At 39.6% G+C, this 25,537-nt stretch overlaps 1 protein-coding gene across 15 annotated transcripts; it reads left to right on the forward strand.

The window, feature by feature from the left end:
- On the forward strand, positions 1-25,040 carry LOC106830220 (tripartite motif-containing protein 5-like). Of its 15 annotated transcripts, none has more exons than XM_070490899.1 (10): positions 1-308; positions 11,568-11,665; positions 14,617-14,702; positions 15,353-15,835; positions 16,428-16,523; positions 17,175-17,405; positions 21,307-21,329; positions 22,543-22,643; positions 22,936-22,962; positions 23,244-25,040. In XM_070490899.1, exons 4-10 carry the CDS (start codon positions 15,413-15,415, stop codon positions 23,876-23,878), a joined length of 1,536 nt encoding a protein of 511 aa, XP_070347000.1. In that variant the 5' UTR covers positions 1-308; positions 11,568-11,665; positions 14,617-14,702; positions 15,353-15,412; the 3' UTR covers positions 23,879-25,040. The 15 variants fall into 15 exon arrangements, with proteins under 15 accessions (XP_070347000.1, XP_070346997.1, XP_070346994.1 ...); XM_070490896.1 differs by lacking the exon at positions 14,617-14,702 and adding an exon at positions 12,246-12,313 and having other exon boundaries at positions 11,573-11,665; XM_070490893.1 differs by lacking the exon at positions 14,617-14,702 and adding an exon at positions 12,106-12,313 and having other exon boundaries at positions 1-251.
- Positions 25,041-25,537: the final 497 nt, after the last annotated feature.

The following is a 25,537-nucleotide window of genomic DNA, read 5'->3' on the forward strand; positions in this document are numbered from 1 at the left end:
GGCCACTCGCCACCAGCCAGGCCGCCGGAGGGACGTCGGGCCGCGGACCCGGAGCAGGCGCGCCGGCAGAAATTCATAATCCGGCGCGCCGGAAGGACAGCTTGTGTCACTTCCTGCCGTCACGCAGCCACAACGCTCTCCCGCGCCGGGCCGCGGGAACTTTTGTGCTTCAGCTGAGGGCCCGCGGTGGCCGGGCCGATTGTGATTGGCCGGCAGGAGCGGGCGGCGGCGGCGGCGGCGGCGGCGGGGCGGTGAGTGCTGGGCCTGCGCGGCGGGCTGGCGGCGGAGCGTCTGTGAAGCATGGAGAGGTGGGCGGACCGAGCCGCCCTGGGCGGCCCGCGCGGGCCCCGGGAGCGACCGTTCGCAGTGTTCTTGCAGGCCCCTCGTTCATTTATTTTAGCAACTTTATTCATGTATATTACAATTCGTTCATTTAAAGTGTATAATTCAGTGATGTTTGGTATTTTCCATTCTTAAAATATTAAAACAATTGTGATAAAACATGTAACATAAAATTTAGTACGGTAACCATTTTGAAGTGTATAATTCAGGGACATCAGTTACATTAACAGTGTTGTACACAAATCACCACTGCTTATTTCTAATTTTTTTTCATCCACCCAAACAGAAACTCTAACCGTTAGGCAATAACTCCCCTTTCCCCCTTCTCCCTGACCCCACCTCCTGATAACTGCCAATCTAATTACTGCCTGTATGAATTTCCTCCTCTCCGTACTTCTGTAGGCAGAATCACACCATATTGGTCCTTTTGTGTCTGGCTGATTTCATTTAGCATAATGTGGTTAAACTTCATCCATGGTGTAGCATGTATCAGAATTTCATCCGGTTTTGATGGCTGAATAATATTGCATTGTGTGTATACACTTCATTTTATCTGCTCATCTGTTGATGGACATGGGTTGTTTCCACTTTTTGGCTATTGTGAGTAATGCTGCAATGAACATTGGCATAAAAGTACCTGTTTGTGTTCCTGCTTTCAATTACTTGGAGTATACACCTCTGAGTGAAATGGCTGGATCATAATTTTAACTGTTCAGCTTTTTGCAGAACCCCCAAATTGTTTTCCATATGACTGCATCGTTTTCCATTCATACCAGCAATATAGAGAGTTCCAGGTTTTGCATATCTTTGGCAATACTTGTTAATTTTTATGATACGTTTTGCCGTTTCAAAGAGTGTGAAGTGGTATCTCCTTGTCCTTTTGATTTGCATCTCCCTCATGACCCATAATGCTGAGCATATTTTCATGAATTTATTGGACATTTGTATATCTTTTTGGAGAAATATCTATTCAAACTCTTTCCCCATTTTTTTTTTTTTGAGGAAGATTAGCCCTGAGATAACTGCCGCCAGTCCTCCTCTTTTTGCTGAGGAAGACTGGCCCTGAGCTAACATCCGTGCCCATCTTCGTCTACTTTATATGTGGGGTGCCTCCCACAGCATGGCATGCCAAGCAGTGCCATGTCCGCACCTGGGATCCAAACCGGTGAACGCTGGACCACTGAAGTGGAAAGTACCTACTTAACCGCTCCACCACTGGGCTGGCCCCAATTTCCTCATTTTTTGAATGGGATGTTTTGGTTTTTGTTGTTGAGTTGTAGGAGTTTTTTGTATATTCTGTATATTAATACCTTAACAGATATATGATTTGAAAATATGTTCTCCCTTTCTATGCATTGTCTTTCACACTCTTCACAGTGTCCTTTGATGCACAACAGTTTTTACATTTGGTGAGGTACAATGTATTTTTCTTTTACTGCCTGTGCTTTTTGTGTCATATCCGGAAATTATTACCAAATTCAATATCATTAAGAACTTTCTCTATTTACTCTTCTAACAGGTTTATGGTTTTAGATTTTAAGTTTAAATCTTTACTTGATTTTAAGTAATAACTTATGTATGATGTAAGTCATCCATTAGTAATATTATTGTAACCATTGTAATATTGTTAGCATCTTTTTGGAAATAATTTGCTAAAAATTAGTAAAGAGGTGGCAGTCAGCTAAGGGGTAGACTGCATGGGACATTTGTGTTTGTGTCCAACTTCAATTCAAATACCTTTTTTTTTTTGTAACACTCTTTTCAATTACACTTGGTGGAACCATCTCTACCCTCAGTCCATGTACTTGGTTCGGGTTGATAAAATCAGTAGCATCCAGGATGTGCATGTCCCTCAATTCTATGTTAATCAGCATACCTGATTCCTATATGTTTATCAATGATGCAGCAATTATTTTAATCATTTAATCGTTGACCCAGTTCAGGTCAATGATTTGTGTGGCTTAGAATTTTATTATCATGATTATAAAGAGAAATTCTCTTTTCTATGAGGTAGTATATTAGAGATCATCATTGAAACTAAGACGTTCCAGTTGATGCTATATAGAGTCTGCAAAAAAAGACAACAGAGCAGGTAGAAAATAAAATTTTCAAAAGGAAGAGTAGATTCTGATGACAAGATTTTTGCTTAAACACATGGCTATGACTAAAGTTCTTCCTGCCCCCTGGATTTCTTCTTCTTTCTTTTAAGTTTAAGTCATTTTTGGTTTGGTTTTTGTCATATATAACCCCAAAAAAGCCTAGTACAGAAAGTGGAACTTTTTCTGCAGATATAAAGCCAACTGGTGGCCAACTCTTTGGTACAAAAGGGTTAGTTTGGAGAGGGGAAACTATATTGGCACATTTCTGTTAAAAAATATTAATCAAATAATGGCTATGATGGGGAAAAGAAGATGACTAAAATAAGTTGTGGATATAGAGTAGACTGCTTACTACAATATGGGAATTAGGATAAGATACTATAATTTCTAAGACAGTGACTGAGGGGATAATAGTAACATTCCGGACAATTGCATGTGAATAGCTTGGAAATAGTATTTTAGGTTTTAGATTTTCTTAGGTGCTGGTCCCTGTGGCTTATTTTATACTTAAAAATTGATGAGATCACCTATAGGTAGTATGTAGGAGATGTATAGAGTTAGGAGAGGCAGGCAAAGGAAGCGTTGATTGGAAGTGCATGTTTCCTTGTATCTGCAGCATAACAATGTATACTTCTTGAAGACTATTATGAATTATTCATCTTTCATTCCCTTTAACCTGGAATGATGTCTGGCAAATAGTAGATTTCACCTGTATTTGTCTCTAGAATAAATAAATACTTAATAAGTTAATGAGGTCTTCTCATAGATGTATTTAACACATTAGTAGGCCTCTTCTCTTCCTTTTGAACGTATCCCATCTCCAGATACTTGAAACATCTTTCCAACATCCTCACATGAGTCCCCAAGGATGGTTGGTCTGAATCTTATCTCTACATTTTGTATCCCATATTCTGACCAGGTATGGTCCATTTTTGTGTGAAGACAGAATTGTAGCCATGAGTCTTAGGGGATCAAGCAGAATTTTTTCAAACAAACCACAGGGCTGGGGAATTTGAGTATTACATTGTTTCAAATTGCTGATCACAGATGAAAGTTGTCAATGGTAGGAAATGTGGCTGGTAGGAGGTCACAGAATTAGAGCCAACAAAGGTATTAGAAAGGAGGGGTTACTCTATCAGAACCCCATGACTTTAGTCATTTTAGCCAAACCTCAGTCTCTGCCTCACCTCTTGTTTCCTATTTGTTAGGTACTTGTATTATAACAGGGAAGATCCTTTCCTTTTATATTCCAGGCCCCCAAATTTTTCACAAAAACAGCTCCTTTATACTTAGTTCTCTTCCTGAAAATAGAAAAACTAAGGTCTTTGGAGGTGGCTTTCTTTGGATTTCTAAAATTAGACTCAAGTTTCTAGTAATAGTGGCTTTGTTCCTGGTGCCAATAATTAATCTCTTCATGCTTACACACTTTATCATCTTGTAGGAAAAATGTTTTCTTATGGCAACAGTTGACTACTCACCTGGTAGTATCAAGATCTTCCCAAACTCATGAAATTCAGACTACTATTAATTTAGTCATCATATCTTCTTCTTTTCCAAGTAGGTGTAACATTACTCCAGAGAATGTGACCTGAAATGCTAATCTCTGGGCATCTGGACTGGGATAACAGGCTTTGGAGACCCTTCAGACTTTGAGCACAGGAACCCCACACATGACAACCTAAACTCCTCAGGAACCAGGTTCTGGAGCCTCTCTACTATCATCTGCCTGGGACCTGGTGGAACCACTGAGATGGCAGTGACTTCTCCATGCAGCAAATAGTTTTTTCAGAGGTGTGAAATACCATGGGGGTAAAAGAGAGGAGGTAGGCCTGACAAGAAGGGAGAGATCCTGTGCTACAGATGTGATCAGATATAAGGGGGAATGGCCAGGTTTTTGCTTTGTGCTCTCATTCACCAGTTCATAGCCCTCCCCTGTTCCCACTCTAGAGAGAGGATTGGTATCAGGGTTTACTCCTTTGCTTCTAACAACATCATTGCAACTTTTGTCATTTCGGAGCTGAGAGAAGTCCAGTGCTACTACGGTAAGAAGAAATTAGAGTCTTCACATTTCCATGTTCTGATCCCTTTTCAGAATTTGTCGTTATTAATAGGTCCCGTGATTTTAGCTTCAGGTGTTCTCTGTTGGCTGTTCCTCCCCATCATGTTGAGGTTTTGCTAGACTATGAAACAGGCACTGTCTCGTTTTTCAACGTCACAAACCATGAGTCATTCGTTTACAAGATCTCTAAATGTCACTTTTCTCAGACTGCTTATCCGTATTTCAATCTCTGGAACTGGGCAGCTCCTGTGACTCTGTGGCCACTGAGTTCCTGAACCTTCTGTTTCCCTCCTCCACTTCTTGTAGTACTCCTTGTTCTGGCTTTCATCTGTATAACTGTGCTCACCTGCAGCAGGTATACCATCTCTTCCTTGTTGTCTCCCTTCTTTCCTTTAGTACATTTACTCATCCTTGGGATAGACAATGTATCTGGTTGGAGTTAGGAGAGATGCTTATTTGCCATTTACCCTTTTTGTATTGTCAAGAAAGATGTCTAATTCCTGCTAACGGTGGAATAGTATTGATATAACATGTTTTCCCTCCCATTTCTCAATATTTCCGTTTATCCCTGATCTGAAAAGACATGGAAAAACCTGTCTGCCACCATGCACTTTATCTAGAAGAGGCCATAATCAACCTCCCCCCACCAACAGCAACCAAGAGTCTTTGTCCATTTGTTGCACAGGATATACTGAGTTCACCAGGGAGTCAAAGAAAGGAAAACATAAGCAATATATGTACCCAGAGTGAAGATTTTATGTACAGAATGTTTGAGTTCAAACCCTGTTTCTTCTTTTACAAGATGTGTAATGATGAACAATTTCAGGGTTTCTTTTTCATAAAATCAAATTGGGATTTAAAACTATGCCTAACTCAGATCCATGTGTAAAACTAAGTGTCAATGAAAAGCAGCTATTTAAGTGTCTTGCACAATATAATAAATATTTTTTTCTCCTGACTACTGAAGAGTACAAGTATGTCAATGGCCTTGGCAACTGATATGTGTCCCTCAGAGGAACAGTAATTGATACCACTAAGGTCTCATTTCTCAGACTCCGCTGTCAAGACCGCTCCAGTTCCAGTCTTGTTCTATAGAACATTTTATACTGAGGTTGGGACCGTTATTAAGGCCTTTATTAGAAATGGTTCTGAAGGCTGCTAAAGTAGGGGTTTCCAAAAATCTACTCACCAGAGGGAGCCATATGTAAGGATAGCTACCTTTAAAAGGGACAGGTTTTTGCTGTTCAGGGCTTTTCCTTCCATATATATATGGGGTATACTCAAGTGTTTGAGGAAGATTATCCCTGAGCTAACTACTGCCAATCCTCCTCTTTTTTCCTGAGGAAGCCTGGCCCTGAGCTAACATCTGTGCCCATCTTCCTCTACTTTATATGTGGGACGCCTACCGCAGCATGGCTTGCCAAGCAGTGCCATGTCCGCACCTGGGATCTGAACTGTCAAACCCCGGGTCACCGAGAAGCAGAATGTGCAAACTTAATAGCTGCGCCACGGGGCCAGCCCCAAAGGTCCACATTTTCTTAGAGGATATGCATTATAAACTTGGGCAGCCTGCCACACAGCGCCCACATCAGCATATAGAAGGGTAATAACTTGTCCGAGTGGAATGAAAAAGAAAGCACTTGGTCTGGGAATGGTGTATGCGTACACACTCATACTCACACACACACACACACACATGCACACACACACTCTCAGGTACATATATAACTATGCATAAAAAATATATAGACATAGGGGCTGGCCCCGTGGCCGAGCGGTTAAGTTCGCGCGCTCCGCTGCAGGCGGCCCAGTGTTTCCTTGGTTCAAATCCTGGGCGCGGACATGACACTGCTCATCAAACCACGCTGAGGCAGCGTCCCACATGCCACAACTAGAAGGACCCACAACGAAGAATATACAACTATGTACCAGGGGGCTTTGGGGAGAAAAAGGGAAAAAATAAAATCTTTAAAAAAAAATATATATATATATAGACATAGGATATCATTATCACAGTTAATCTTTAACAATGTCATATGAAGAAGGAATTCCTATGAGGAAGCTGAAAGAATTTAAAAACTTATGAGATATTCCCCAGGGTCCCATGGCTAAAGAGTAGAGGAGGCAGGATTAGAACTAGATCTGAGTTTCTCCAGCTCAGGTGCCCTCTCTGCAGTATACCCCACACAGAAAAGTAGGAGCCAGATCCCCTAGGATGTGAGGTAGGAGGGAGAACCCATGGGATGCTGATCTGCAGACAGCTCTGGGAGCATCATGGGAAAATCTTGGGTGCCAGGAGATAGAAGTTGATATGCTCAATCCATGTAGCCATTAATGAAGGAAGATCAGGTCATGGTAATGGCTAAAAGCAAGTTGGCTACTTACTGACCAGGGCACTCTTGCAGCTGACATGATGTAGAGGGTGAACACCGGACAATTAATAGCCTGGAATTGAGATCATTTATCTGATGATAATAGTTAATAATCTGAACTTTGAAGTTCATTCTCTAGTGATGTTGCTATTCAATGGCTCTTATTACATAAACTTTACAGGATTCAGCTCATCATCAGAAGTAAATATACAAAGACTTATTTGATGGGGATACTATGGGAATTAAATATTAGAATGTTTGTAATAGCTTCCTCATTTCCTAGCACATAAGCACGTATTAAGATTAGTGTTGATTAATTCTCTGTTATTTGAAATAATTTTAAGAATGAATCTTAATCTGCCTTAAATATTAGTACTCTTGCTTAGCTTTGAAACACACTAAGTTAATTAAAGAATCACAGATCATTTCTTAATTTCATTTTTTTTTTCCTTTTCTCCCCAAAGCCCCCCAGTACCTAGGTGTATATTCTTCGTTGTGGGTCCTTCTAGTTGTGGCGTGTGGGATGCTGCCTCAGTGTGGTTTGATGAGCAGTGCCATGTCCACCCCCAGGATTCGAACCAATGAAACACTGAGCCGCCTGCAGTAGAGTGCATGAACTTAACCACTTGGCCATGGGGCCAGCCCCCTTAGTTTCATATTTTTGCGTACTAAATATTTCCTTTTTTAAAATCTTCACATATTTCTATTTCAGCTTACAGATAGTTACATGAGTACACAGTGATTCTATTTTTTCTCTAAACAGTCTTTTTTATTTTGCTTTTTAATAGTCAGATATCAGTCAAACTGTTTTTTTTTTAAATGTGGTAAGGACACTTAACGTGAAATCGAGCCTTTTAAGAAATGTTTAAGGAGTTGCTCTTCAAAAGATATAAAGTTTCAGTTATGGGAGATAAAAAGTTCTAGAGATCTACTGTACAACATTCTGCATATATAGTCATCCATCACTTAGGCACAGGGATAGGTTCTAGAAATGCATCATCAGGTGGTTACATCATTTTGTGAACATCATACAGTGTACTTATACAAGCCTAGATGGTAGCCTGCTACACACCTAAGACTTTATGGAACTAATCTTATGGGACCACCATCATGTATTTGGTTCTTCGTTGACTGAAACGATGTTATTCAGCACAGGACTGTAGTTAACAAACTGTGTTGTGCACATAATAAATATTTCTTCATTAGAAAAGAAACTTTTATCTTCAAAGGTACTTCGATTGCTTTTCATTTTAATGACCGGGGCCACTTCTTAAATCCCAATGAATACACTAGGCATAAGTTGATTTGACATTCTTTTCTATTTCCACAGTAATTCCCTCTCAACAGAAACCTTTTCTGCTTGCCCATTCTTCAGGTTGCTTGTTCCCATTACGACTGCGGTGATAGAAGGGTTAGGAGTTTGGTCATGGGCTCCCTCAGCAATGCTGTAGGTCAAGGTTTCTTTTCCCTTACCAGCCTCACTCTTTCCAGTGAACTGAAAGGCTACAGCAGTCCTCAGGAATGAAGTAGAGCCCGTTCTCCTCCTGCAGTGAGAAAGTCAGGCAAACGCTGCAGCACTGAGTGTTCCTGCAGCACATGGTGGTGTCCTCGTGTCTTTTAGCATTTTTGTTTCAAACTCTTTATCAACTAATTTAAGAGCTGAGAGAAATAAAAATAATGCACTCCTTGGCCAAACAGTGTCTGCTCTGGTCCCTGTTTCACAGGAAATTCTTCAGTTATGCATTCCAGGTTAGATATATGCAAACACACACACACACACACACACACACACACAAATACACATACACACAGTCTTCAAAATCTCATCCATGGGCACTAGAGAAAATTGATTCTTATCCATAATCCCTTTCACTTCTGCTTTCCTGTCATCCTGTTGCTACAATGACTGAGGACGTAACTCATTGAGGAAACCAGTTCAAGTTGTGAAACAACTTAAGGAGAAAAGTACCTGCGTTAGCAAGCACAAAGGGCAAGTTCAAGACACCCTTTTTATAACAGCATCTCTGGCCCCTAAATGAAGCCTTTTCCTCATAAAAGTATGAAGCCTACAAGTAGCTTCTTCTCAGCAACTGTCCTGAGAAAGTATTCTGGACTGAAAATAAAAAGTTTATAGGGAATCAATTGTGGATTCTGTCATGAACAAGTCCTCTAAGTGGCAATTACTCTATCTTGTATTGCTGTGACCATAGCATTGTGTTACACCATGAATTTGTGAGATGCGTGTCTAAAATGAGAGTTTGGGGGAAGTTCATGGGAATCTCAGGGGATAAGCAGGCTTCATCCTGCATGTTCATCGGTGGACAATGAGCAGGCAATGGTGTCTACAACCGTCACTGGTTGGTAACCAGACATTTCTAAACCCTGAGGACCTGAGATCCTTTTTGGAGTAGAGAAAATGATTTGTACTCAATGATAGGAGGTTCCAAAGATCATCTGATTTGCTCAAGGATGATGATGGAGGATCTATGGATTCTGATTCGTAATCTCTCTATATTGTTCCTTCTTAGGTCTGTTTTTGATTTCAAACCTTTAGCTAATCCCCTGTGTCTCCCAGTGCCAGGAACCTTGCCAGACCAGGTGACTTATCTCATGACCCAGAGGTAGAAAGTGAAGCATTCTTTATCTCCTCAGGGTAGTTTATTTGGGGACATTGTTGAAGAGGCATATTAAATTTAATTGTCCAATTATTCACTGCCAGATTACAGACTGTAATTGATTTTCAATTTTCTCCTTGTGTCCTATGACCCTGCTTAAATTACTAATTCTAATAGGTTCCTCTAAATTTATCTTGATAGTCTATATAAACTGTTATGTCATCTGCAAATAGAAACTGTTTTATTTCTTCTTTTCTGCTATTTATACCTTTATTTGTTTTTCTTGCCTAAATTTTTGGGCTAGGACATAAAGTTGAACAATGAACATGAATGATGAGTGTTGAATGTTTAACCTTGCCTCTCCTCCTCCTTGGGCCATATCTGCCGCCAAGGAACAGAGCTCCCCTGAGAGATCAGGGGTGATAAGAACATATAGGAAGAATTTCCATAAGGAGTATCTTTACAACGTTTAATAAAATGAGATGCTTCTTTGGTGTTAATAATATGAAAAGACATCAGAAGAAGTGACATGATAACAAGATCCTGAGACCCATGAGAAAAGGTTAAAGTAAGAGTGTCGCTTGAGTTGACCCTCTCTCTTCCTGTGAAAAGCACAGTTCACTCCAGACTGACTCACTCAGATGATGGATCCCTGCCAAAGCTCTCTCACTTTTATCCTGACTTCCCCTTATCTGACTACATCTTACTGGATTAAGGTTGACTTTGGGTATTGTAACCTCTACAACATCCTCCTTGTACACTTCAAACTTCCAAGGCATTTCTAGGCACAGAGCTTTGGAAATATCACAGTTCATCTGTGTCACTAGCATTATCATTATCACAGTTCACCTGTGCCACTTAAGACAGAGTTTTAGAATTTTACATTACTAAATATAGTAATACATAGTCTGAGTTTTCCAGAGAAACACTACCAATATGATATATAGAGAGCTATATAGATCATATACACCTATATAATATATTGGCTCACATTATTATGGAGGCTGAGAATTTCCTGAATCTGCTGTCGTCAAGCTGGAGAACCAGGAAAACTGGTGGTATGATCAGTGTCTCTCAAGGCTTGAGAACCAGAGCAGCCAGTGGTGCAAGTCCTAATCCAAGGGAGAGGACAACCTAAGCCCCAGCTCAGACAGGCAGGCAGAAAGGAAAAGGGGCAAATTCTTTTCTCCTCTACCATTTTGTTCTATTCAGGCCCACAACAAATTGGATGATGCCCAGGCACAATTGGGAGGAAAATGAAGTTTACTGAGTCGACAGGTTTAAATGTCAATCTCCTTTGGAAATATCCACTCAGACACACCCAGAAATAGTGTTTAATCTGGGGACCCCATGGTTAGTCCAGTTGACATGGAAAATTAGCCATTACGATTATTTTCTGCCTTTATTTTTCATATGCAATAATAAAGAGATTATATGTTAAATAGTATTGGATACCAATGCCCAAAAAATGACACTTCATATAGTTTTATCTTCCCAGTCTAGGAAAAGTGTCATTCCAGCCATATTGAATTCACATTCTGAAAGTCAGCATCACTGTGCTTTGACTGTGATAAGCCCTCTCAGTTACCACCTGAGGCAATTTCAGATTTGGATAGCCATTCCCTCTCACATGACCTCATGGGATATAGACTGGCCAGATTCACTTAGCTTAGCTGGTGGATGCAGGACAGTAGAGAGCATGCCTGTATGGCTGTCTCAGGTGAGCCTTCCTTTTTGGTACTCACCATGGTAAAGGAGGTTCTTCATTCCCACCTCATGACAGCTCACTTGTAAAGAAATAAGACAAGGTGGGTGTGTGTGAAATTCCATTGCCTAGGGAAGCCTAGTGCTCCAAAGGACAAATTACCTTGAAGAGCCAGAAAGAGCTTCCAGGACTAGAACTGAGACAGGAATAAGAATATAGTCGCTTGCCCATTTGGCCCAGGCACAAACCTTGTCACTTCCCAGGGGCTTCATATGGAGGCCTCTAATTGTTCCATAGTTTCTATTGTCCTTTTCTGCCCTCCTTCAAGAATTTAACTTTCATTTTCACTTCCCTCCCCTGGATCACTTTGTGAAGATCAGGCCCTTGGTTTTTTGAGTGAATCCTGACCACATCTGCTCCCAGCCTGCCTTCAAATCTCCAAGGAGACAGGGCTGCTCCATTGGTGTATGAAGGTGAGTTGAACAGTTTGTAGAGGGTGGAGATTGTGAGACTTCAGAGGAAAGAACTGAATTTGCTTGAGTGAATTTAACTTGTGTTCAGGAAGCTGTTCTGAGGATGGAAAAAGGCCCAGCTCACAGGTTTCCTGCTGAGAGTGCTGACTGAAGTGCAGTCTGGGGGAGGGGTGGTCTTAAAAGAAGGGAGGTTTGGAGAAGGGAAATACTTTGTTTCTTTCATAGAGAGACTGTTATTTCTCCAAGCTGAATTTATCTCTATCTCCTCCCAGTTCGATACTTTTGAATTGTCCCTTGCTAAGGACAGCCAGTCTCCTGGCTTTACCAGAGGTAGAAAGTCCCTTCCCCCAACACCAGAAGCACAGGCAGAGGGATGTTTGCATCCAAGTAGTTTAATGTTTATCAGTGGAACAATCTAGTATTTCTGCATGTCTCTGTAGGTAAATTCTCATCACCGGGGCCTCTCTGTGCTTAGGAACCATGACGGAGTGACACCTGGCACTTATTCACTTGACCAGACACAGGAAATTGGCACAATTCCTTAAAAAAATCACTAACCTTGCTCATCCTTCTCCATCAGCCATACGTGCCAGAAGGAAACCAAATTCAGATGAGAGATCAGGAGCAAGAGGAGCATGTAGGAAGCATGTATGGAAGTGGTAACTTTTCTAACTTTAATAAACAAAATGAGTTACTTGATTGATGTCACTGATATAAACAGGGTTCAGAATAAGAAGTATGCTAACAAGATCTTGAGACCCATGAGGGAAGGAAATTAGAGTAGGGCATCCTCTGTATTTACTCTCCCTTGCTATAGAGTGTACAGCTGTACCCACCTTACTCAGGGATATGCAGGACACCAGTCAAATCTCTTTTCTCACTCTGACTTCCTCTCATGTGACCCAATCTTACGTTATCAAAGTTGACTTTGGAGATTATCTACTCTGCTACATATTCTTGCCCTCCGCTCAGCCATAAGTTAGTGTCGGGCACCTGTCTTCTGAGCTCATACAGTACGCCTCTGTCATGCCAGTTATCACAGGGATTTAGAATTAAGTTTTTACTTTTCTGCTTCAATGTTTACTTTGCTAAGATTATAAGGAGTTTATAATAAATTATATTAGATGACTACCTGGCAAATAAAACAGAGCATAATTTTGTTTTCTACTTTATTTAAGAAAAGTGCCTCTTTCCATTTAACATCAGTAATTTGTGGATTCATCATGCTTAAAGAAACCATTTTTCTTTTCAGTGACAAACTAAGAAAGTTCTGTCCATATCCTTATTGTTTAGACTTTTACATAGTTAATGTCTTTAATGTCTTTTTTTGCTTGTTCTTAGCTAGGATCTGTGGAACATTTTGAGCTCATATGTCAGAAGACCAATGTGTAATGTACAATCACCTGACAACTATGTCAGCCAACCGACCTGGGAGTTCTATGAGGCAGACACCACTCATGTTCCCATATCTATCTCCCTGATTGCTGTGGAGCCCTTGGGACACTGCTTAGGTAGAGGTGGGGTCATTCTCCCTGTGAGAGGATTCTAGCTCCTCTGCCCCTGCCCTTCTTTGCCCATTCTGGCAGCAGCTGTGTTGACATAAGCTCCTTAGACCCCCACTATCAAAATAATTTTCTAATCCTACCTGGACTGTAGGCTCTTGATGCATTGATTATATCTTGAATGGGATGAGAAATAATTTCAAGCCCCAACCCCAGGTTTGCATCACAGCTTGAGTCATAAACAGAGGTAGGCATTATCATGTAATACCTACCTCTGGTATAAAATCTACGTCTGATCTTGCTAGTCATCAGATCCTGTTCTGGGCCATAGTCTCTGCAGCTAGGGGCTAACTGCATATGACTTTTGGACTATTTTCAGTATCTGTACTATTAGCTGTATTACACTTCTAGTTCACCTTCAGCCTCATTCTTTATCAGGTTCCCTTCATGTATGATGTATGTGGCACAAGTTGACATCTTTAGAAGGTCTAAATTTATCTCTATGCAGCCTTTATAGCTTTTCCCTCCCTGTGCAGGTCAAAGGTAAAATTTATTTGTTATCTCAAGCTGGAGATCTTTCTTTTACCCTCAAACTTTGGAAAATATCAAGACATTAACATCTACTGAAATCTTCCCTTTTGTTATTTATTGCCTCAAGGTCCAGAAAGAGCTCTTCATATTAGATTGTGAGCACAGGGCCATATTGAGTCCAGGGCAGAGAATAAGCATCACAATGCTACCATTCTGTGATTCCCCTCCTCTGGCTGACCACCAGCAGCAGTTTGCAGTCTGGAGGGTCATTTCCATCTATGTGAGCTATTAAGACATCAACTGCCAGGTTCATGTAGCTTAGCTGGGGGATACTGGACAGGAGTCATAGCATGCCAGCATAGCTGCCTCAGGTGAGTTCTCAGTGATGGATCTACAGTGGTATAGGTAATACTTTATCCCTGTCATCTCAGCTTTATAAGAAGCTGAACTAGGTGGATGCATGTAAAACTATCATATGTTAGATAAGCCTATTGCTGTAAAAACTGATTACCTTATGAAAATCCATGAGCACTGCTTCCAGTGGCCTAAATTAGACCATTTGTTAATAAGAATAACAATTCCTCTTGTGAAAATTGAGGTCTGATCTTACCAACTGGCATTTAACATCTATACATAGTCTTCCCAGTTCAAATGCACTTTACACTAGGCCATTTTTATTATTGAGGCAGCTGAACGTCCACTTTATTGTAACCCAGTAGATTTCCCAGAAAGAAAAAAAAATACTTACCAGAAGAAGAGTAACCTAATATCATCTTTACAGGAAGAAAGAGCTCAGGCCTTTTGGTAACCTTTTGTTCCCACATATCCAATCTAAGTCTCATTCCTATCCTTCTACCTCATCTTGACTCTCATTTTCATCTGCTGCTCTCCATTTCCCTCGTCACCTTGTCTCTCCAGATATCATCATCTCTCCTCTGAGCAACTGTGCATTCCTCCTAATTGATCTTCCCAATGCCACTCTGGATCCAACCAATATAATCTTTGTAAGTCACTTATTATCTCTCTTTACACATCTGATAAATGATTTACTTTTCTCACATACACACATACACTGTCATATATTATGTCATGATAATAAGAGAAATCATCACAAATGTATAGTAAGTGATGGTAATGGTTGCATTATAAATAAGTTAGAGCAGGTTTTTCTATGAGAGCACATCTAGAGAGAGTTCACTTAAGTATAAGAGTGTGTCAAGCTGATATCAGGAGCAGTATTCTATGCTGAGAGAAGAACAGGTATAATAGCGCAGAGGCATAAGTGGTTTGATGCTTTTAACACTGAGGATGTGTTTTTAACATAGTAAAGAACAAGCAATAGATGGTGGGTCACATGAGGATCCTGGTAGAAATGGACTCAGGTCATCTTTCATTCATTGAAAGTAAAGAAAAATATCAATCGTTGCACAAGTATGGATGGGATTTGTCATGTGATGTGAACTGGGGGTAAGTCCATGAAATTATTATGAAAGTCCTTTCTACAAGGTCACCAAGCTCCTTTCCTTGTTTCTCTCCCATTTCTTTCTTGTTCTGTGATATTTTGGTCTTGTCTCATCCTTGATGTCTGCACAATTAGTTTCCTTTTGTTCCTACCTTTCTTATTCTGTCCCCTTTTACCTTCCCAATCATGCAGGGATCTGTGAGCTAGAGGAGCCTCAGAAGTCAAGACAAGTAGGACAGGTGAGCAGCTGCAATGGCTTCAGAAATCCTGATGAACATAAAGGAGGAGGTGACCTGCCCCATCTGTCTGGAGCTCCTGACAGAACCCCTGAGCCTAGACTGTGGCCACAGCTTCTGCAAAGCCTGCATCACTGCAAACAACAGGGACTCCAAGATTGGCCAAGAAGGAGAAAGCAGTTGCCCTGTGTGCCGAATCAGCTACCAGCTTGGGAACCTGCGGCCTAATCGGCCCATGGCCAACATAGTGGAGAGGCTCAGGGAGGTCAAGTTGAACCCAGAGGAGAAACAGAAGAGAGATCTCTGTGTGCGTCATGAAGAGAAACTCCTGCTTTTCTGTAAGGAGGATGGGAAAATCATTTGCTGGCTTTGCGAGCGGTCACAGGAGCACCGTGGTCACCACACATTCCTCATGGAGGAGGTTGCCCAGGAATATCAGGTAAGAGACCAGGATGGAGACAAGATAGAGCAGAAAATGATACTTCATGAAAAATCTCCACTTTGCTTTGGACTTTAATTACCTTGTCACCATAGCCCTGGAGCCTGTGATCTCTTTTATTCCTATCTTCACCTCCTGAGGCCTGAAAGACATTTCTGTGCATTCCATCCAATTATAAAAGGATAAGCCTACGATAAAGACTCTTAGCCAGAAATAGACACTTTTGTACCTTTTGCTAGTAGGTGGAGATTTGGTACCCAAGAAAAGCTCTAATCACCCTTTGAACAGGGGGGATAACTGGGCAGCTTGGTGGATTGAAAGATAAGTTCTTTCCTTCCCTCAGGATCAGGTTTTCTCTAGAACAAAGAGAATCAGTCTTCTCTTGGTGAGAGGATGCTGATTTCTAACACCTAAGTCTTAACACATTCACCATCTCAGGTTTTCTTCCAAGTCATAGATTCTAGTTATTGTTCTTACAGTCTCTTTAAACTCTAATCTCTCTGGAGAATAGCCTGATTTCTTCCCCATTTATCCTATATTTTTATGCTGAGAAAGCCCAGTGCTTGACTCTGGTTTGATTTCCTTCTCACAGAAGAAGCTCCAGACAGCTCTGGAGAGGCTGAGGAAAGAGCAGCAGAGAGCTGAGAGCTTGGAAGCTGATGTCAGAGAAGAAAGAACTTCATGGAAGGTAGGAGGAGACACTTACTGAGGGAATTACGTGAAATCTGGGCAAGACCTTGGATATTAGTCACAAGAAGCTCACTTCCTCTTTGTTCCCTGACTACTGATATGTCCAAGATCATTTGATAGTCCTCTTCCTTACCCTTTCCCTGATAGGGGTGGGGATTGAAAAGTGAACTTGTCCAAATGAACACAAACATTTGGAGGGAGGTGTTCACATAGATGGACTCTCTAGTGAGCATGGCTAGTGAATTCTGTGTTCCTTTGCTGTCATATTTTTGAGCCTTTTACTCTCCTCAGGGAAGACGTTTGGCAATGGTTCGTGGTTCTATTGCAGTGTTCAACTTTTAGCAGAGGGTTGGATTAGGGGTCAGGAGTAATGCATAAAGTTTTGTTAATCCTGAACAGCTGTGTGAAAGCTGACCCATACCCAAGTATCCACGTTGGCTTAGGGTTTGTCTCAATAATACAGATTTGTGGGCATTATTTTCGAATATGGTGAAGAGAAAATAACAAGAAAAGTCAGCTTCCCCAAGAATTGCTCCCCTGCTTCTAAGTCACTTCCCTGTGAGAACTTCCCAAAGAAGATAGTTCTTTTTCTATCTCCCAGTCTTTGCCTGAGAGCCTCAGTACCTCTCTCTCTTTTTCATTCCTGAAGAATAAAATGCAAAATGAGAAAAAAAGTGTCCAGGCAGAGTTTAATCAAGTGAGAGTTTTCCTGGACTCTGAGGAGCAGAAGGAGCTGCTGAAGTTAAATAAAGAGGAGGCAGATATTCTACATCACCTCGCTGAGGCTGAGAATGAGCTGGTCCAGCAGAAGCAATTGGTGAGCGCTCTCATCTCAGATCTGGAGCATCGGTTGCAGGGGTCAACAATGGAGATGCTGCAGGTAAGACTTGGGAAGAAATCCCATCACCTGAGATATGAGAAAATGAAGACTAGTTTCCTCCTCCTCTGGATTGCTGTGTTCTTCCTGACGGTGACACTAAGATTTCTTTGGTCCTGCAGTACCTTCCCTGAAACTATTTCAGAAGTTATAGGAATAATTGAATGGATAAGTAACAAGGGAAAATCTCAATTTTTATTAACTTATCAAGTGCAGTGCAAAAATTTGACCTTTGAGAGAAAATTCTTTTTTTTTTCCAGTGATACTCTATAGGCCCTTGTTATCTGAGGTCTATGTTAAGCATTTATCAGGTACCTCTTTGTGATCTAGCTTAGTCACAGGCAAATAAAGGCACTTCAGATTCCAAGAGTTTTTGTTGCTGTTTTTTTCCCCTGGTAACATGAGTTGAGATTTTACTTTATTTTTTGAAAAAAAATTTCTGAAGAACTGATCTTGTTCATCTTTAAATATTCATTAGAATTCACCAGGGAAGTTATCTCCCTCTGAGATTTTCTTTTTGGGAAGCTTTAAAATACTGTTTTTCCTTATATTAGGTTTATTTTGATTGTTTATAGTACTTGAGTCAGTTTATGGAAAAGTTTGTCTTTGTAAGAATTGGTCCATTCTGTCTAAGTTGTCTGGTTTGTATTCATAAAGTTAATCGTAATAATACTTTATAAACCTTTTGATTTCAACAGCGCTCAGAGTAATGTTCCCCCTTTTATTCCTGATTTTGGTGATTTGCTTTTTCACTTTTTTTTGTGGTCAGTTTAGTAATGTTTGGTCAATTTTGTTGATTTTTTCAAGAGCAAGCTTTATTATTTCATTGAACTTTATTTTTTACCTTTCTATATCGTTCATTTCTGCTCTCACCTTTAATGTTTTCATTGTGTGTGTATGTGTGTACATGCAGGTGTGTGTATGTGTGTGTTAGGTTTAGTTGGCTGTTTCTTCTCTAGTATTTTTTAAAGTGGAAACTTAGATCACTGATTTGAGACTATCTTTTCTGATATAGTCTGTAATGATAAATGCATTGCTTTAGCTGTATTCTATACATTTTGATTATTTAGTTTTTGCTTTCACTTAGTTCAGCTTATTTTCAGATTTCCTTTGTGACTCTCTTGTTAACCCTTGCGATACTTGAAATTGTGTTGTTTAGTTAAAAAAATATTTAGTGATTTCTTAATTTTTCTTCTGCTGTTGGTTTCCACTTTTATTCCTCTGTAATCAAAGAACATATATTTAATTATTTCAGTCTTTTAAATGTATTGACCCTTTATTTTTGTGTGAGGAAGATTGTTACTGAGCTAACATCTGTGCCGGTCTACCTTTATTTTATGTGGAGTGCTGCCACAGCATGGCTTGATGAGCAGTGCTAGGTGCGTGCCTGGGCTCTGAACCTGTGAATCCCAGGCTCCTGAAGTGAAGCAGGCAAACTTAACCACTACATCACCAGCCCGGCCCCTGTATTGACACTTTTTTATGACCTAAACCATTGTATGTAGAATTTTTTCTATGTGAATTTGAGAGAATGTATATTCTGCATTCATTTGGTAAAATGGTCTAAAGATGTCAGTTAGGGTAAATTGGTCAGTAGTATACTCCATGTCTTCTAATCCTTGATCATTTTCATGTAAGCAATTCTCTCAATTATTGACAGGGAGAGGTATTCAGTTATCCAAATATTATTATTGAATTGTCTCTTTTTCTTTTCAGTCTCATTTTGTGTATTTTGAAGCTCTGTTGTTAGGTGTATGCACATTTATATTTGTTATATCTTTACATACTGAACATTTTATCACTGTGAAACTGTACTTTCATTCTCTCAAAATATTTATTTTCTTAAAGTCTGTTTTGTCTAATATTAATATAGACTTGAGCAATTTTATGATTACTACTTGTATGGTAGATATTTTGCTATATTTTTACCTTTATCCTTATTTCTGTCTTTGAATCCAAAATATGTCTCATGCAAATAAGAGTAATTAAATCTTGCTTTTTATCCATTCCTGAAATCTTTACCTTTTAATTGAAGTATTCAGACAATATTATTTAATGCAATCATTGATATTTTTGTGTTTAAATTATCCAGTTTGCTATTTGCTTTCTATATATCTCCTGTAGATTTTATCCTTCTCTTTCTCTTAACTAGCTTCTTTTGTGGTAAACAAATGTTTTTAGTACAAAATTTTGCTTACTCCTTTTCTAAATGTACTTTTTTTAGTTTTTTCCTAGTGTTTGCTCTAGTGCTTGGAATATGCATCCTATCCTATCACAGTCTACATGAGATTAACATGAACTTAGTTCCAGTAAAATACAGAAATTTGCCATCAACATTGCTACATTTCCTTCCAGCATCAACACAGTAATTCTTTTAATATGGGCACCTGATCCAATGTAGAAAATGCCATGCAGATCTCAGAATTTCTGTAATAATAGAAAAGAGACGTTCTCTTTTCTTCTGGAGTTTATATCAGAGATTCATGTTTCCTTTATGAAGTGAAAATAAAGTCAGTATAGAGAGAATAAATAGAATGTGGAGAAAGACACAGATCCTAATGACAAGTTTTGAGCTTCAGAATTAAGCTTTGACTAAAGCTATAACTGCCCATAAATCCTTTTTTCTACTTAATCTAATTTTATTTGGTTGTTGTCATATTATAACAAAAAAGTTCAAACACAGAGAACAAAACCGTTTTTATGGTATTTGTAGACCCAGCTGTTGGCCTAGTTTTTTGTGACATGAAGGAAGTACACCTGAGGTAAAAAAGACCAAATACATTGGTACATATCTGTTCAAAAAAAATATAAAACAATATCTGTGTGGCTGGCCCTCTTGCCTAGTGGTTAAGTCAAGTGCCTTCTGCTTTGGTGGCCTGGTTCCATGGGTTCAGATCCCAGGAGTGGACCTACATCACTTGTCAGCCATGCTGTGGTGGTGACCTGCATACAAAATAGAGGAAGATTGGCACAGATGTTAGCTCAAGGCTAATATTCCTCAGCAAAAAAACAAAACACACAAAAAAACCATATCTGTGGTGATGAAGAAGATCAGATGGCTAAAACTGCTAAAGATGTGGACTAAAGCGACTTATTAGAGACTGATGTGCAGGGTAAATGTTATAGTTTTCAGGACAGTGGCCAAGTGGATATTGGTAACATTATGGACAATGGGGTATAAGAGAGGAGACAATTTGGCTGGTGAATAGAAAGTTACCTATTAGAAATTCTAAGTTACTGGTTTCTGTGGCTTTTTTACTATTGAATATATTAATCTGTATTTAAGAAGCAAACAGGTAAAAATGAAGAGTTGGGAATCAATTACACATATGTGTGTGTTTAATTAAAGGGAATAGATGAGGTCATCTTTAGATAGTATATAAAATGAGAAGAGAAAGACTTGAGAAATGCCTAGATTAATATATTTGTTTACTTGTACCCTCAGGAAAAACTGTGCAAACTTCTTGAGGAATATTATTACTATTTGCCCATTTTTTATTCTCTAAAGCCCTGCATAATACTTGAGAAATAATAGTATGTCACTTTACTTTTCCACTAAATAAAGGAAAAGACTATGAATTATTCAAATTGTCTTATGAGGAGCCTTATGCCTTTTGAGAAAAAGTTATGGGGGCCTCTTTTTTTCCCTAAAAATCAGTCTCATCTGCAGATACGGGGAATCTCATGCTGTGCTTCCACCAGGGTAAAGCTGTTTCTATCTTTTAGGAAATGTGACAACTTCTCAAGAGCCTTCAGGAATGATTGCTCTGGGTCTTTATTTTTGGCTCTCACATTGGGACCATCTCTATACCCACCACTCCAGGGGTTGGTGAGGATGTGATAAAACTTTGTTAGTGGAGAGAGCATATCGTTTCTTAACTCATGTTTCCTCTTTTCTCCCTAGAATGTGAATGACATCATGAAAAGGTATGTAAGGGCGACCAGAGATGGTCCTTTCCTGCTGTGAAGTAAGGTTTAAAGTCATTAGAATTCTCTGATGGTCAGTTAGGACAAAATATTGCTCAGGGCGGTAAAAGTTTGGGTGGAGTTTTATCTTAAATTTCTGTTCACACATCATGGCTTAAGTGTTCTCTAACTATTGAGAATGGACCAGATTCTGTGGTAGGGAATTTAGCTCTTGGGAAGTCGCAGAGTTTGGGTGAGTAGCAGTATTAAGAACAAGGCATTGCAGTATCAGAACCTTGTGACTTCCTAAAATTTATTCACCCTGCATGCCTGTGTCTGATTCAGGTTCCCATATTTCTTAGGTGCTTGACCTTTCCTGAGAAGGTCCTGTCTTCTTTATCTTCCAAGACGTCTCTTTTATATTTAACTTTCTGCCCTGGGAATTGAAGAGACCAGGTGTTTCAGTATGATTCTGTTTAGATTTCCAAAAACAGACTTGAATCTCACAGAATATTTTGGCCTGGGGCAAACAATTGATCCAACTTGGTCATATACTTCAGAAGCCAGGATGGAAAGGTGACATCCTTCTGTCCATATTTGCACACCTACATGGCAGCATCTAGCTCTTTCCAAACACTTGAAATTCAGACCACTATTAGTTTGGTCTTCATAATGTTTGGTTTCCAATTGTTTATAATTGTTCCCTGAGAATCTGAAATCTCAGATGTTATTTTGAGGGCCTCCCTACTGCTTAGCAGACTCTGAAGATCTTGGTCTCTAGACAGTATTCCCACAATTAATATGTCTCAAACACCCGGCAACTAAGTTCTGCAACCTCATTTTCTGGTCATCTCATTGGGAACCCACATCCATGCAGTTGCTTTTCTCCACGTTAATCTTTTTTAAGTAGCAGTATCTTGTTTTGTCTGTTAAATCTTTTATTTCATATAATTTCATATGCTTTCTAGGAGGTAGAGTGGGAGAGGTTAATGATATTATTTGAAAGGAAGAATCTGTACCTAAGAGGTCAAGATCTTCCCAAGGTCACACAGAGGGTAAATGAGAAGGTGGACATGAGCACAGGTCTTCTGGCTCCCAGGTCAGCAGTTTACTATCTCTTTTCTCAGAGCCTCCAGGTAAGAGGGTTCAAGTGAATCATTCAGTGAAAAGATAGGAAGTCAGTAGTTTTGGAGGGACAAAAAGAGTTGTATGGATCAATTTTTATCTTCCCTAGGAGTAAGACCTTGACTGTGAGGAAGCCAAAAACTCTTCCCGTGGAACAAAAGAGAGTGTGCCGAGTTCCTGACCTGAGAGGGATACTGCAAGCATTTAATGGTGAGGAATGTTAGAGCAAGTGGGTGGCTGTGGGAATCTTGTGATAGCAGAGGCTAAATGGGGAAGAGGGTACACTTTCTAAGTCTGGATAGAAGAGATAAAAAGGATGAATATCATGTGCTGATTATATGATCATATTTAATGAGGAGTGGCCATGTGTCTGATTTATCCTCTCATTTACCAGTTGACTATCTCACCATAGTCCCCAATCCTTCCCCTAATCCGCACAGGAAATAGCTTTCAGCACTGACTCCTTTCCTTATATTTAATGTTATGGATTTTGTCATTTCAGAGCTCACAGACATGCGACGCTACTGGAGTAAGTAGAATTCACAGTATCATCATGCCTACCCTGTTATCATCATCTTTCAGAATTGTGCATTTTCTAGTGGATCGCATGTTTAAGACCCACGTTTCCCTTCTAAAACACACATCCATATTATGTTTCTGCAGTGTTATATATCTCCCCCAAGAACAGAACAGAGTTCTTCCTAATTCCCACTCAAGTTATTCTCAAGATCTCTCTCACAATAGCATACGTTTATGATGTATAATAAAGCTACATCATATCTCTCACCCAACCCTGTAATTTTTCTACAGTTCACATGACACTGGATCCTGTCAACTCTAAATCAAATGTTTCCTTTTCTGCGGATCGGAGACAAGTGAGACCAAAGACAGATGCATATCAAAATTACAATTATGATGATTGTGATATTCTGGACTCACCAGTGAGACCACGGAGAAATGCATATTGGGATTATGATGATTATGATGTTCTGGGCTCCCAAGTTATCAGATCAGGGAAACATTACTGGGAGGTAGATGTGTCAGAGAAAAGTGCCTGGATTCTTGGGGTATATAGTAGAAGAAGCCCTGAAATCAACATGAAGATTTTATTTCAAGAAAGTGAAAATTATCAAGATCGTTACTGTAGATATCAACCTAAAAATGGCTACTGGGTTATAGGGTTACTAAATTGCTCTAAATATAATGCTTTTGAGAACTTTTCCCCCTCATGTCCTTCGTTCTTAACCCTCTCCTTAACTGTTCCTCCCTTTCGTGTTGGTGTTTTCCTAGACTATGAGGCTGGCACTGTCTCATTTTTCAATGTCACAAACCATGGATTTCTCCTCTATAAATTCTCTTCATGTTACTTTTCTCAAGAAACTTTTCCATATTTCAATCCTATGACTTGTCCTGTCCCGATGACTCTGTGCTCGCCCACCTCTTGAGCCTTCTTGTACCCTCACTCACTTTGTAGTGCCTCTTGCCTTGGGTGTATTTAACACACTCAGGTCATTTGCGACATTCTCACCATCTTTTCCTTGCTGCCTCCCTCTTTTTCCACTTGAACATCCCTCATTCACCAATAGGATGTACAGTTTTTCTTGTGTCATATTTTTCCCAAAATCATGTTTGCATTAGGAGAGAATCTTAATTCATCATTTTCCTTCCTCCCAAGGAAAAATCACTAATGCCTCATAAGGAAAGATCAGTATTGAGGTAACACCTCTGCCAAATTTTTACGGCCTCATTTCCTCTACCACTGACTGTGAAGATGAAGGAAAGCTTTCCAATAATTTTTGTACGTTATCGAAGACCGTGTATAGGAGTTATCCATGAAATAATGAGTCCTTTTGGTGTGTCAGTTTACCCATGGTGCCTCTTATTCATCAAGGAGTAAAGGAGAAAATATAAATACTATGCACTAAGAGTGGATGTTTGTATCCAGAGTGTCTGAGTTCAAATCCTGTCTCTCCACATACTAGCAGTGTAACCCTGAATGACGTACTTAAATGCTGTGTTTATTTTCTTAGAATAATCTTAGGATAGGAACTGCTTCACACTTAGGATCACTGTGTGAAGACAAATGTCATTAAGTAATAAATATTTGCTCTACTAATTACTGAAAAATATACGCTGTTTCAGTGTCTCATGAAATAGTTTCATTTCTTCAGGGGTTCTAGGGTTCTTTTTACTGAAGTTTCATTTTCCAGATCCAAGATACACTGCTCTGTTGTCAAGACTACTCCAGCTCTGCTTGTGATACATGGAGGGGGGTGTGTGTGCGTGCCTATCACAGTTAGAATTTTATTATAGTTCTGATGTTGATACACACTGGCCATTATCAAGTAAACTAAAGTCTATCAGGTTCAGTTTCTTATTTGTAAAAAAAAAATATGGAATTTATTGAATGTAGTACTGTGAAATTTAAAAAACAGAATTTTTTCAATAACTTCCGTCATTTCTAGCATTAAGCAGTAATCCAACATGGTGTGTATCATTTTTTGTCTCCTCCTCACTGTGACTGAAATAAATGATGTTAAAAATACATATTAGTTTATTTTCAACATTAGCACTATTGCTTTTTTAAATAAACAATAACTTAAAGGATTACAATTTTTTAAATTATAGTTTATTGTAAATAAGTGAGTCTGTTTAGCCAGCCCATCTTATTATTTTTTCATTTTCTGCTGTAATTCTCTGTCATGAAGTTGAATTTTAATTTGTGCTCTCTTTACCCACTATTACAAAGTTATTCTTCGCAGTGATACAATAAGAGTCAGAAGTAGAATTGCTGAACTTCGAATGATGGTGTAGGTGTTTTGGGTGCCCTGGTCAGCCTTACTTTTGCAGTGAAGTGAAAGTTCTCAGGGACGAAGAGGAAAGACTGTTCTCCACCTTCAGTGAGATAGGAGGGGAATTGTTTCTTCAATGGAGGTTCATTCAGGATGTGGTGGGATTCTCCATGTATTGGGTATTTTTATTCAAAACACTTCCCTCACCCAAGTTCAGAGTTAAAAAAAAACAAGAAGTGCACTCATTGGTCAAGTGGTATCTGCTCTCATCCCTGCTGCTCCCCAGGAATTCCCAACTTCCTCATCTTTGGA

Source organism: Equus asinus, chromosome 20 (genome assembly GCF_041296235.1).
Source record: "Equus asinus isolate D_3611 breed Donkey chromosome 20, EquAss-T2T_v2, whole genome shotgun sequence".
Classification (NCBI taxonomy): Eukaryota; Metazoa; Chordata; class Mammalia; order Perissodactyla; family Equidae; genus Equus; species Equus asinus.

What these genes read in the sequence shown, in the direction of transcription:
- LOC106830220 (XM_070490899.1), top strand. Translation starts at nt 15,413, where the DNA reads ATGGCTTCAGAAATCCTGATGAACATAAAGGAGGAGGTGACCTGCCCC. An exon ending in AGGTTGCCCAGGAATATCAG is followed by an intron (nt 15,836 to 16,427) that starts GTAAGAGACCAG and finishes TCCTTCTCACAG; the next exon opens with AAGAAGCTCCAGACAGCTCT. An exon ending in AGACATGCGACGCTACTGGA is followed by an intron (nt 22,963 to 23,243) that starts GTAAGTAGAATT and finishes ATTTTTCTACAG; the next exon opens with TTCACATGACACTGGATCCT.